The sequence below is a fragment of the Hemitrygon akajei genome, chromosome 21 (genome assembly GCF_048418815.1).
Source record: "Hemitrygon akajei chromosome 21, sHemAka1.3, whole genome shotgun sequence".
Lineage (NCBI taxonomy): Eukaryota > Metazoa > Chordata > Chondrichthyes > Myliobatiformes > Dasyatidae > Hemitrygon > Hemitrygon akajei.
The window spans coordinates 45614253-45628359 of NC_133144.1; the positions used below are offsets into that span (position 1 = coordinate 45614253).

General features: G+C 40.1%; 1 protein-coding gene across 1 annotated transcript in view; it reads right to left on the reverse strand.

Moving 5' to 3' along the window:
• The window catches only part of LOC140714480 (collagen alpha-1(XXV) chain-like), a 120794-nt gene extending 108110 nt beyond the window's left edge, over positions 1 to 12684 (reverse strand). The window contains exons 1-2 of the mRNA XM_073025777.1: positions 12032 to 12684; positions 11398 to 11467 (exon numbers count right to left, since the gene is read on the reverse strand). Coding sequence (XP_072881878.1) covers positions 11398 to 11467; positions 12032 to 12325 — 364 coding nt within the window. The 5' untranslated portion in view covers positions 12326 to 12684. The remainder of the gene's footprint in view (positions 1 to 11397; positions 11468 to 12031) is intronic.
• Between the last annotated feature and the right edge of the window lie 1423 nt (positions 12685 to 14107).

Consider the following 14107-nt stretch of genomic DNA (forward strand, 5'->3'; position numbering starts at 1 on the left):
AAGCTCTAGAGACTGCTGTGCATGCAAATCCCAGGAGCTCAGCAGCTTGGGAGATACTCAAACCACCCATTCAGGCACCAACAATCAGTCCACAGTCAAAGTCACATAGATCACATTCCTTCCCCATTCTGCTACTTGATCTGAACAACAACTGAAACTCTTGACCATATCTGCATGCTTTCATACACTGAGCTGTTGCCACATGATAAGCTGCTCAGATATTTCCATTAACAAGGTGTACCTAATACAGAGGCCACTGGCAGTATGATATTATTCACTCTGGTATGAAGAATGGGAAAAGAAGAATCTTATTTAAGTGTTGTGGTTCAAAGCAATATGAATACCATCATGTATTAGATATGCAAATTTAGCATTACACGGCAAGTAATCAATTTAAAGAAACAAACACAAAATGCTGGAAGAACTCAGCAGGTCAGGTAGCATCTGTGGAAAAGAGTAAACAGTCAGCGTTTCAGGCCGAGATCCTTCTTCAGGACTGAGAGGGAAGGGGTAAGATGCCCAAATTAAAAGGTGGGGAGGGGGAGGGCAAAGAGGCTAGCTGAAAGGTGATAGATGAAGCCAGGCAGGCAGAAAAGGTCAAGGACTGGAGAAGAAAGGATCTGATGCAAGAGGAGTGTGGACAATAGGAGAAAGGGAAGGAGGAGGGGACCCAGGCGAATGTAATCCCTTTTTGCAAGGAATATTGGATACAAGAGTAGTTCAGTCTTACTGCAGTGGTTTAATAAGACATTTAAGAAAGCTTAGATTCATTAGATTTATCCTGACATGAGGGGTTTATCTAATGAGGAAGTATTATGCAGGTTATATCTAAACTCTCTAGATTTTAGAAGGAGGAGGACTAATATTGAAATTCCAAGAAGGAGTGGAAGGATACGTGCTATGAGATTTCACTTTGGTGGGACTATGGAGATTATTTCAGAATAAGCCGTTTCCCATATAATACTGAAAGAATTTTGCTTCTTTGAAAGTTGCAAATCTTAGGATAGTTGTAAACAGTGACCAATTAAGTATATTCAATTCTAAGACAAATTACATCTTTGGGCCTCAAGGGTGATGGCTCAAATGTCTTCAAGGGAGAGTTGACTGAATAAATTTGGGGCAATCTCCCTTGGTCCTTCTAGCATAGTTGAAAACTGTGTTCTTTTCCATTCTCTGTAAGAGCACTGTGCTTCCTTAAATACATTTTTACTCAACTAGAAGGCACCGATGGAAGCTTCTGTGCTTTTGAAAAGACTCATTCTTTCCCAGCACTATTATCTCAGAAACTGGAAGTTTATTTACAAATACTACTAACCTCTGCCCCTTCACCTTGAATCCTCGTCAATCAGATATAAAAAACTAGCATGAACTGCAGAGGTCAATCTGATCCTAATCTCTAATATAATACTGAAGAATTTGTATTGAAACTTTTGCACACACAAAGTGCTTTTTTATGTATAAACTACTGCATAAACTGGCATGCTACAGAATTAAAAATGTTAAAGTTCAGAAGTATTCATGTATTTTCCTGGTGTTTAGACTGAAGATTATTTATTGCAGCACTACTATAGGTAGATTTTGAATTAGGAATCTTAAAAACAAACAACATTTCACGTGTTACTAGTATTCTACATGGGCAATCAACCTAAATTGGAGATAAATATCAATTTAATTAGTGGAATGACCAGTTTGTTTTCTAAAATGTTTTTTTTTTGTAAATTTAATTAAATAAAGCTTTGAAATGTTCAGAAATGACTGATTGCAATTAAATAGAATGTGAATGTCCAATGTTTATAAAGATATTTACATTTCCTAATTAACAGTGGTGTCCCCTTTCATTTAAAATACACAGTTACCGTGAGCTGAGCATGCTCACGTGTCAATTAATTTCTGTGCAAAAATGTTAATCAATGAGTTTGCCAAGTTATTTGAGTTACATAACCTCTGTTGGACCAATAAAGTAGTTAATGACTAATCATTTAATAACTTCTAAATCACAAGTTTGAATTCTTTCTTTAATTAATGTGATGTATGCAATGGGCATTCCAGATTGGCCCTGAGAAAATATTGTTGAGGCAAACTTTTGAACTGCTGCAGTCTTTAAGGTGGAGTACTCCCATGTGTACAGTGGAGTTCACAGGGCCAAGTGTGTTGCTGAGGTACTGCAGAATCCAGTTAGGAGTCAGCCACTTTCTGCAGGCCTGGAGTTACATATGGGCATGACTGGTGAAACAGGAACACAGCAGGTCAGGCAGCATCTATGGAGGGAAATGGAGAGTTAACGTTTCGGGTTGAGACCCTTCAACTACATTGGTCCCTAAAAGAAACATCAATTATCCTTTTGCTTCACAGATGCTGCCATATCCATTGAATTCCTCCAGAATTTTGTGTGTTGCTCCAGATTCCAGTGTCATCAGTCTTTTGTGTCTCCTGACTAGTAAAAGATGGTTTAAGATTAAAAAGTTATTTTGGTGCACAAATCCAATACACAGTCAAAAAGGACACATCTTAGTAAATTCTGAGATTCTCATTTAAAGGAAATTTTAGCAAGTATTTGTGGCAGGTTATTGATAAAGTTGTCTTAATTTTTGTTTCATTACTAACCACAAAAATAACTTGGCCTCCTCCTAAATAGTGTGACATAGCTGAGACTGATGCTTGGAACAGCCAACTAGGAAGCAGTGAGATGAAGGGTTTGACATTACCTGACCTGGTCTAAGCTGGACATGCAAAAGTACTGTATGCTGTAAAGGGTCACATCTGTAGCAAAAAGGTAATGGCTATTTAATTTAAAATAGTGTCTATAAGGAAGTGTATTGAATTTGGACTGGGATTTGTGATGGGGGGGGGGGGTAGGCCATAAGATGTACTTCCATCTTCCATCAGCTCCTGTCCTTATAAATTCAACCAGACCCTGTGAAACTCTGGGAACTTGAATGGAGCCACCAAATACTGCACCTCACCAGCACTTGATCAGCTGCCAAGATGTTTCATGTGCTGGAGAAAAAGTACACCCATGGAAAAGACAGCTGAGAGAAATTTATTCAACTTGACAATTTGTCTTCCATCTTTCAAGTTACCTCGTCGACCATCTGTCTGATCATAGACTCAACCCAGAATAAATTGAACATTTATTTATCACCCTTGGGACAGTGGAAAAGAAAAGTTCAGCTTTCTAATACTAACTCCGTCACTCTGATCTTTCACTTTCGGATAATATTTCATGCTCAAAGTTCCAATCACTACTATTTTACATTGAGTTCCAATGACCACTGTTTTGCCTTGCATGTCCAGAGAGTAAACAATGCTACATTTTGTTTGATTAATGGGAACATTCATCTAAAAGTAGATTATCTGGGACACTTAAGTCTATGAATGGAAATACTAACCAATCTTTCTCTGCTAGACAATGGAAACAAGCTGCCTTACACAAGCTATTGTGATTAGTTAACCAGGTCCAGAATAAGAATTGAACCTGGGACACATTATGTGGAATAGTTTTCCTTTGGCCATTAAGTTCTGATAAACCCTTAAGAGTTACCATAACTTCCAACCAAATTTTATCTGATGATACCACTGAACAAAGCTCTCAGTATCAATTCCCAAAGCAGATGGAATTTCATACGGAGGACTACCACAAATTACAACAAAGCCTATACAAATTATGCCACATCAAAATACAGGAAGCACTCAAGGTTTGCACAAGAAATGATGACAGCTCTTATCAAAAGAAAAAAAGATCAACTCTTTCATTTTTATTGTACATGAAGGAGTACTTTGCAAGCTCTACACATAGCACAATACAAATAATTCTTCGGCTCTCTAAAACTCCAAAATAAAAGTATAGGAAAGATTACCTAATATTTTGTGTCCACATTTTGAGTTAAATATACTTTTAACAGATGTTCAAAGATACAATCAAGGCCACTTGTAATGCAGTTGTTTCTGTGTGGATGGACACCAGTGACCTAATCTTCCCCCATCTTGATCTGATCGTTTATTCAGCTGCTAACACTCTTCTCTTCACTTTATATTCAACTGCCTTCCTCTCATTTGTTATAGGCATCCAAGTAAAACTCTTTGGTGCCAAGCTAATATGCTCAGATGTTACAGCTGATATAGAAAGCACCAGTGGGCAGGGACTTAAGGAATGGATGCAAAAGCGAAAGACAAAAACAGCATGGACAGACCCAAGACAAACAAAAGGAACTTCAGAAAATGAATGCAATGAAGTAGAAAGCATTTCTTTGGTAGACAGAAGAGATTAACAATTTTTTTTTACATTTTAATGATAGTAAATCGTTGGGTTGTTGCTTTTCTGTCCAAAGTTAATCAGATCCAGATTCTAAAGAATCTAAACCCGTCTTTAAAAATATTCAATGAATTCTTCATTTTGTAAAGAAGAGTTTGCATTGAAAATCTCATAATGCACCACAGTCACTTCATTATTTTGAAATGTAGTTTCTATTGTATTTATCTAAACAATTGTGACTAATTTCTGCACACAGCAAAATCCCTACACTAGGTATGTGATCAATTAATCTACTTTGTAAGATCACTAAAGGAATAAATATTAATGAAGAACTAAATGACCATGTTACGTTTCATTGAGGTTAGGTATATGAATCTATCCACCAAATAATAACTAACTTGTGCACTGAACATTCTCTTTGACTTTAACATTTTATTATGTAATATTATTATACCTTGTTCTACCTCAGTGCACAGTTCAATGATTTGGTCTGTGTCAACAGCATGCAAGATAAGCTTTTCACTTATTTTGGTGCATGTGAACATAACAAACCAATACCTAATGATAGCTTTCCTAATAGATCCACTCTTGTTAAAATAACGTCCTAGATATCACTGATTTGTCCAGTGATGAACATTTCCTACTGTGTCCATCTACAAAAGCTAACAAAGTACAAGATCTTATCCAGAAAGCAGCACTTTCCTCAATATTGCAATGATAAGTAAAACTAAGTTGTGTGCTCAAGGCCCAGGGGCAAGGCTTAGATCTGCCCCAGAAGTAAGTAGTAATTGAGGTCCAGGAAAGGGAACTCACTGGACTAAAAATTCACTGTGGTACACCTTCTGCATTTAGATCTCTAACCTTCTTTGGGCAACCATATAAAACAGAACACTACAGCACAGTACAGGCCTTTGGCCCACAATGTTGAACTGACCATGTAACCTACTTTAAGATCAATCTAACCTTTCCCTCCAATATACCCTCCATTTTTCTATCATCTATGTACCTATCTAAGAGTTTCATAAATGCCCTGGCAGGGCATTCTATGCATTCACCAGTCCCTGTATAACGAACTTAACTCTGACAATCCCCTACATTTTCCTCCAGTCACCTTAAAATTATTAGCCTTTAACCGATCATAAGAATAAAGTCACTATTTTCCAACATATTTGATATGTACACAGTGAGACACAGATACCTATACCTTAAGAAAACCTGGTCTAAAGCAATGTGCATTCTCCACATTAGCATCTAAGTCCATCCTATGCTAACTTTGCATACATTCCTCTCTTTTGTACTTCAATGCTTCACACAAGGTTTTCAATTCAACCAGGGTAAGCAACGGTAGGCTTCCTCTAAAAAAAAACTCAACCTTATTCAAAGTACGAGCTTATGAATGTGTGGTTATGAAGGTATGCAGATGTTGCCCATGCAACAACAAAGCTTGCACATGTGTCCATCAGGCTGAATATCAGGCTCCCAATCCCAAACATCTCACGTCAGGAGAGGTTCCACATTCTCACCACTCTTGCGAATAAAGACTTTTACATCCAATTCCTTGATTATCATCGAGTCCAGGTAACACAAACCTTGGAAGGATTTATTTCTGTATTAGCTGACGGAAATATCCACCCAATCCAGCCATTTACTCCATGCATTTGAAATTGATATGGAAGGTTTCACTTATTGCGTATGATGGGATAAAATTGGATCAGTGCATTTGGTGCTTAAGAGCTTACAAGAGACTCTTGACCCAAATTCTCAGGAGCGTTACCAGAAATGTTCAACAGTCAGCACTGTTGAAATCCTATGTACAGATCTCTCCGAAAGTGATCTCTCGATACAGAACAGTCTCAATTAACTCAATCATATGCCAACTTTTTGGAAGGTTCATCTGCAGTGATACTTGAACTCTAAAACTTCCTCAAGTTAATCTTAATGTTTTTAATTAGAAATATTTGATAGTAAGTTTAATATTAAAATTTGGAAAAGAGTATTCTTTTTGAAGGCTAATGTAACTGCAGTATTGACTAAAAACTTAATTTCACAGTGATATATAACTAGTATTAGTCTTACATAACTGTCAAAGACAGATATGTTTGAAACAAAGCCAAAAGCTGTTTCGCTGTTCACATACACTCAGTGGCCATTTTATTAGGTACACCTGTACTCTTGTTTGTTAATGCAAATGTCCAATCAGCCAATCATGTGGCAGCAACTCAGTGTATAAACGCATGCAGTCATGGTCAAGAAGTTCAGCTGTTGTTCAGACCAAAGATTAGAATGGGAAAAAATACAATCAAGGTGATTTTGACCATGGAATGATTGCTGGGGCCAGACAAGATTGTTTTGAGTAACTCAGAAACTCTTGAGATTTTTTTTTTAAATGCACAACAGTTTCTGGAGTATACAGCAAATTTGCATGATAAAAAAAATTCCATTGAATGGCTGTGGATAAAATCACCTTCTTAATGAAGAAAGTTAGAGAAGATTGGCCAGACTGGTTCAAGCTGACAGGACGTGAAAGTAATTCAAATAACCACACATTACAACAGTGGTGTGCAGAAAGGCATCCCTGAATGCACAACACATCAAACCTTGAAGTGGATGGGTTACAGCAACAGGAGACCTCAAACGTACATTCAATAGCCACTGAATTAGGTACAGGAGGTCCTAGTAGAGTGGCCACTGAGTATAATAACCGTAACACTATTTTCCTTAACAGCACAATTCCCAGTTAAATAATACATTTTGGAGCTTGCAGGTCTGGCCAGCGATGAATACTTCCAGAAAGACAGTTACATGCAATGAACTATTATTGGGGGCTGAAGCAGCTGTTAGAATCTCGCACTGTAAAAGTATCATTCTACAATACAATGAAGAATTGGGAAATAATTAGTAACATTCAAACTCCGATTTCAAGATACAGCAATAGGCATAAAGGCATACAACAATCACCAGCATTGAGTGAACTACAAATAAATTACATTCTAACTTTAAAAGGAATTGTTGTAAGTAAGCTTTCCTTTTCTGAAAATTCTGCCAATTAGAAATACAGTCACCGAGCTGACTATCTTGCCTGTTCTAGAAGATAATTCTGTCATGAGGTTTATGACACTATCATGATGGTAATATGATCTCTCTACTGTCTGCTGTTTTAAGTGTGAAGCTGGGTTAGTTTTGTGCAGGAGAATACAGATGTCAGTATAATAGATATGGGAAGTGAAAGCAGTTTAATTTGATTGTTATATCATAACATGACATGGTGCTCACAATCTTCAACTGAAATCAAAGGCATATTTCTGCTCTGGGGACGACGGGCAAATTGATCTGATGAACAGCTGAATGTTTGAAGTAATTATGCTACTATAAGTAATGCTTTATTGAACGACAAATGATAATATGGTTACTAGTTCTGGCAAAAGCAAATGTCAGTTGTGTGCTTTGCAGAGCCACCATTATGAGCCAGGCACAGATGAAAGGTCTAATTTGCTACATGTACAATGTGCCTGACAGAAAAAGGCTACTGACAAGTTTTCATGTAATAAACTAAACACCTATAAAATAAGTGAGTTTCTGTTGACAGCAGGATTATTTAAAGCCATTAACCTGCCAGACCCATTCCACGATTACACCTTTTTCCCCCAAGGACTAAAACTTAAATGTCTATGTTATGAAGGAACTTAATACAGTTCAAGATTTTATACATTGTTGTAATGGTTCAGTTTACAACAATGAATTTTGCATACTATTTGGCTGCAAGGAACAGGAGGGTATTGAATACATTTCTTCCTATTAAGGTCAACTACAATTTAAAAACTGTATAAATATTTAGCAAACTCCCAATCAACCTTAACAACCTCATCAGAACCATGTAACAGGTCCAGATGCCTCATGCATTCATCAAATTTTGTGACAAGCCAGTTTTATAGCACTACATTTTCCCTCATCCAAGAAGCCCACTTCATCTGCGGTTAAGAATTTTGACTGCAACCGTACTGTTATTGTGATTACGGACACCAACCACATCTTGGATCACAGAAGCATTCTTTCAATCAGTAGTTGTGGTCATGTGGTCAAGTGTATCTTTTTTTAACATCAACGTTACCTTTTAAGTCAAGACCCAAATGTAGTTGGGAAAGGTGCAGGGGGAAGGAATTAAAATAAATCCCAGATGCAGGTCTAATGCAATGTATAAACTATATCAAAACAAAATAATTACTGAGGTCCCTATCAGCACAACCAACATCCTTCTTTCCAGGCAAAATGTTAGTAAATGTGTAATTTAATTTTGCTGAGTATGAAAACATGATTCGCAAATAATACAAGACCGAGATAGAACAATAAGTTTAAGAAGTTTTAAAACTTCTATATTTCTTTAAAGCAAAGTGGTATTGAAGAGATAAAAAGGAAAAAAAATGGAAGAAACTGAAAATCTGTAAAAAAAAAAATACACAGTTTGTACCACTGCTGTCTGTAAAGAGTTTGTTTGTTCTCACCTTGACCACATGGGTTTCCTCTGGGCACTTGGGTTTCCTCCCACAGTCCAAAGATGTACCAGTTGGTAGGTTAATTGGTCATTGTGAATTGTCCCATGATTTGGCTAGGGTTAAATTGGGGGACTGGTGGACGGCTTGGCTTAAAGGGCCTATTCTTAAGTACTTTAATAAATAAATAAAAAACACAAAAGCACCTATGGTGAAGTCTCCACACCAAGTTGGAAAGTGTAGGGATGGAGTGCCTACAAGAAGACAAGAGCCATATCTGAAGAACAACTGAAAGAATATGTGATCTTGTTCAAGTGTTGGTTCAATGCAATTCACAAAAGCTATCAGGAACCTTCTCTATCCTAAGAAGACTATCCCCTGGTGTAAGAATCTACCTCTTCTTGTATTTCCAGACTGCTGCACCCAAACTTCCAACATTGTTTTTTTTAAATATCAGAATTTGAGTTCTGATTCACATTTTGAATTCTGAGCATATATGTAAGAGCTCCACATCTGGGGAAATGCTAACGTCCCCAAAAGCAATGCCTTGAAAAGGCAGGATATATCATTAAGGACACCCACCACCCAGGACATGCCCTTTTCTCATTGTCACCATTAGGGAGGAGGTACAGGAGCCTGAAGACACACGGTCAATGTTTTAGGAACAGCTTCTTCCCTTCCGCAGCTGATTTCTGAACAGACCATGAACACGACCTCACTGTTTTTGCTCACTTTTTTGCACTAATTATATATTAAAAAAAATCAAAAACCTGATTCTGATTCTCAGAAAAAATGAATAACTTAAATAGATCATCACACGAAACATTAAACCAGACCCGACTGTGAATTTCACTTTATAATAGTCTGTAATCCTTTATAATCTTAGACTAAATTAGTATCTTTACAGTAACATATCAAAACATTCTTTTCATTTGGCATCTCCTTCCTACATAATTTTCAGTTCCTTGCTCTTCTGTACTTCCCATGTGCCTTTTTACTGCAACTTTGTTCACTTGAAGTATTCTTTAGTGTCAGTCACGTAGAATGGAAATAGGCCCTTTTGGAGCAAGTCCCCGCCAAGTGTCGCATCAAGTCCCCATCGAGCAGGCAACACACTCACCAAGCTCCCATTTACACCTGTCCTACACTAAACCTTTTTTTAAACGCCTTCCCACATTCCCATTAGCTACCCCACAGTCTACACCAACCTACCTACTAGGAGCATTTAGTGAGCACACACACACACACACACACACACACACACACACACACACACACACACACACACACACACACACACACACACACACACACACACACACACACACACACACACACACACACACACACACACACACACACACACACACACACACCAAATCCACTCAGACAGCACTGGGGTCATCATTGAACCCAAATGAGGATGCAGCTTTATTAGCTGCACCACCAATGATAACAAAAATAATAATATTACAGTCATTCTCTGAATCTAAGTATTTCTCTCCATTTAGATTCGTTACGGATTTAAGTCACCCAAGGTTTTCAAGTGCCGGGAAAAGTTCTGGAATACAAGTCTTTGGTCAAAGCGTGAATTTCTGTGGGCGGGGAGAAAGATTTCTGAAAGTGTGGTCGGCAGGTCCACCTGCCCACTCTGACACCCAGCACAAGGGCTCTCTGGAACCTGCGCCCACTCGAATCCAGACAACAAGACGTTAGCACCCGAGCGGAAACACACGCTTCCAGCTGCACTGCCGTTTAACAAGAAGTCAGCAGTTTTTTTTTGTGTGTGTGGATAACGGTTTTCCTACCAGAGTACAACTTCGCTGTGGGCGTTAAATCTAGAGACATTTACCTGCAATTTAATCCCAAAAGGTGCATTTTAAAAGAAAATAATGCAAACTATTCATAAACCTTCAAGAGAGTAGACCAAACCCGCTGTCTACAATTTGCATTTTATCATAAGTGATTTCAGATCCTCAATAATGATCAAGAACGAGAAATGTCGCTTCATATTATGGGAAGGCTGGATCGAAGAAAATACTGTAAAATCAGCGGGATGGTAGTATTTCTGCATGTTGCTGCCGTGCTGGTGTAAATATGATAATTATTGTAAGGCAAGAGACAGCAACATGGATAGAATTGTAGACTGCTGCCGCAAAGACTAGAATAGCAATTTTAACGGTGCCAGCAACCAACGCTTTAATCTATTCCGCAATTCGAATTTTAAATCCAACTCTGGACACTCAATACCACATCAAATGTTAACCCTCTCGGCGCCGGCGCTGTTCTGTGAAATATCCCCGGACTTTCTCGCGCGCATTTCGTAGATTCTATATTTGTGTCTGAACGTATCGGTTGAAGCATTTCGACTAGTCATAAATTATAACCAGAGCAGCAGAGAGAAAACAGAAAGACCAGCGTGGTACAGAGGAGGGAAACGTCGTAAATGTTTTGTTGATTATTTACGAACCACCTCTTAAAAAAAAAATCCCTCATCCATTCCACTGTCTGTTTCCATTAAGGTCTTCGAGAATGTCTGTGCACCCAGCTTGGATGAGCAATTGAACCTGGGCAAGCTGCCTGCTACTGTTGGGGTACTTGAACAGTTACACCGCCGGTTGGCTGGAAGTGGGTGGGGACTAAGAGAACAGTGCTTACCTGGAGGACATATGCAGGCGCCAGGGACACCACGGGCCATTCTCACCTTAGGTAAATGCTCCTTTAGTTTCTGGAGGGAAAGTTAAAGAGCACGGCATCACTAGCAGATACTACACGGACACGCATGCACAGTTTTTTTTTTGCAAAAATATCCCTTCCTCCCCCATCAAAAATAACCAAAAATAGCAATTCCATACGGTGATTATTATTTAAACTAAATAAGTTCTTAAGCTATATTATGTTGGAAATTGTTGTGGATAGACTGATGCTGAAAATCGCAGCGATTGGTACTGTAAGGGTGGGGAGGCTTCAGGCAGGACGATTGGGTGCTAAATCCTTTAAAGTGCGTGCCAATTGTAACAGCGTGAAGTTGCAGGCGGGTTTTTTTCCTAGGCATTTGTAACAAAGCATGTGTTTTGGAAAAAAAAGTTGTTGGAAAGCAGAGTGTTTGTCTAACCTCGCTTCAGGGGCTGACTGGGAAAGATTATCTTTATTCGCCAACTACAATTAAATATACAATCATAATCACAGTAAAATGCAGGGCTCTTTGAGACACGGTTAACACTAGCGTTTTGTTGAATTTTTTTTTTTGCGCTTCTGTAGCCAGCCTCATCTAAGACAGCCGTACACCAACCTCGGTCAATAGCTGATCCACTCTGTTAAAAATAGCCGGTTCCATTTGGTCCATTGAGAACCAAGCCTGATAAACCTGCCTTTCTTCCTCCAAATGCGAGACGCGGGTTTGGAGATCTGAAGTCCTGCAATGCACTAGAATGCAAACCCCCAGAGACACAACTGACAAGAGGCAGCAAAAAACCCGGGGGAGGTCTGGACAGTGCTGCAAATGCTTGGAGGTCTGAGATGCGCTACAGGTCCTTCGACACGTTGGACGGACTGTCTCTCGTGTCCTCTCCGGAGACCCTTCCATCTTCGCTCAACTTACTCAACCCTTATCGAGCCCAGACCCGCAGTAACAATCCCGGACACATGAGAGCTGCTCCGGGAGAACTGGCCGAGCAAATCTCTCCTGAAGGAAACAGTTCCCTTAACAAAAAATCTGTTGCTGATTCTCTGGATCTCCCGTCGGTCGCAGTGTTTGCTTGGATGCACACTGCAAGTAAAGCGAACGTGAATGGTTCAAGTCCTCCGCAGGAGTCCTGGAACAGATAGGCTGTCCGCAATTAGAGTATCCACAGAGATGTCAGGATCTGAACAGTACTGAAACCATTCCCTGTCTTAACGGGAACATAACACAGCCACTGGCTGCTCTGGTTTATCAATGCTATTTCCAGCCATACGTCTGCTTAACATAATTTATTTATTTATTCAACGTGACAGGGCGGGTTTAGGGTCGGAACCTCCACTTTGATCTTGAGTGACGCGCAGTCTCCCTCCCCCAAACGCATCGGATTATTTTTAACCGCTCCCGGGGATTTTGCTCTGAGGCTCCAGCCACCAGCGAGGGGAAAAAAAAGCCTGAAACGCTCCCGCTGTTTCACTCCACGTTGTAGGCAGCGTTAGAGAACACAATCGGGACAGAGAAGGCGGGGGGTTCGGAAAGACCAGCAGCGTCTCGTCTGATTTCGCCGATCAAAGTTTAAAGGCGCGGCCGCCGGTCCTGGTGTGTACCTCCCAGCACTCTCCCCGGTTAGTGTGTAACACAAACATGAGTCTTTACCATTTGGCAGCTCCCTGAGGTATAGGAATTCACACTGACCTCAGCAAACCGTTCACAGCCTTTCAGCACCAATGGAAATGAATACTGGGGACTGCAGCGTTTTCAAACCCAATCATCAGATGCATCAGGGCACAGGCTGTATCGAATTCAGCGGGAGGCTGGCTGCTTCAGAGAACAGTTCTGGGCACCAGGAAGGGCGAACTTCTCCCCACCAGAGAGACTTTAGGGACACAAGAGATTCTGCAGATCTGGAACACAACACACACGAATGCCCTGATGAAGGGTCTCAGCCCCAAACGTAGACTGTTCATTTCCCCGCATAGATGCTGCCCGACTTGCTGAGTTCTCTCAGCATTGAGTGTGTGTGTGCTGAGGAAGATTTCGGGGTTGGGGAAACCTGATGGGGATTTTTACAACATGGAATAAGCTGAGGGAGGTGCTTGTGCGGTAAAGGTCACTTTAAGGATGGATAATCACCAAGTTCAATGAAAGTGATCGTTGCGATTCCGTCAAGGGTGGGTTGCCTCACGAACGGTCTGCCTTACTTGGTCTCAGTGAGCGCAAGTAACAGTGATAAACGGTCCCCGACCAGTGTAGCAGACTCTGCAGTACATACATCATACCTTCAGAAAGCCCTCAATCGGATTTAACTACTGAGGGTGCGTGAGGGGGGATTGACGACCCCGCATGTTGCTGCAGGTCAGATATTGGAGCTGGCCTGTGTCGCTCTGCCGCTTAAGGGCAGATGTTTGGAGCTGAGGGGGGCAATGCACGCACATTCAACTCAAGTGTGGGTGTAAGAAATTGTATAATCCTACTCATTTCAGCTTGATTGATAACGTCAGCACACGTAAATAGAGTCAGAGACCATTGAAAGAGGCCCTTCAGCGCAACATGCCCACAATAATCTTTTTGCCCTTGACACTAATCCCCTTTACCTGCTTTTGGACTGTATTCAAAGTTTGAAAGTGCATTTATTATCAAAGAATGTGTAAATTATACAACCTTGAGATGTGTTGTCGTACAGGCAGT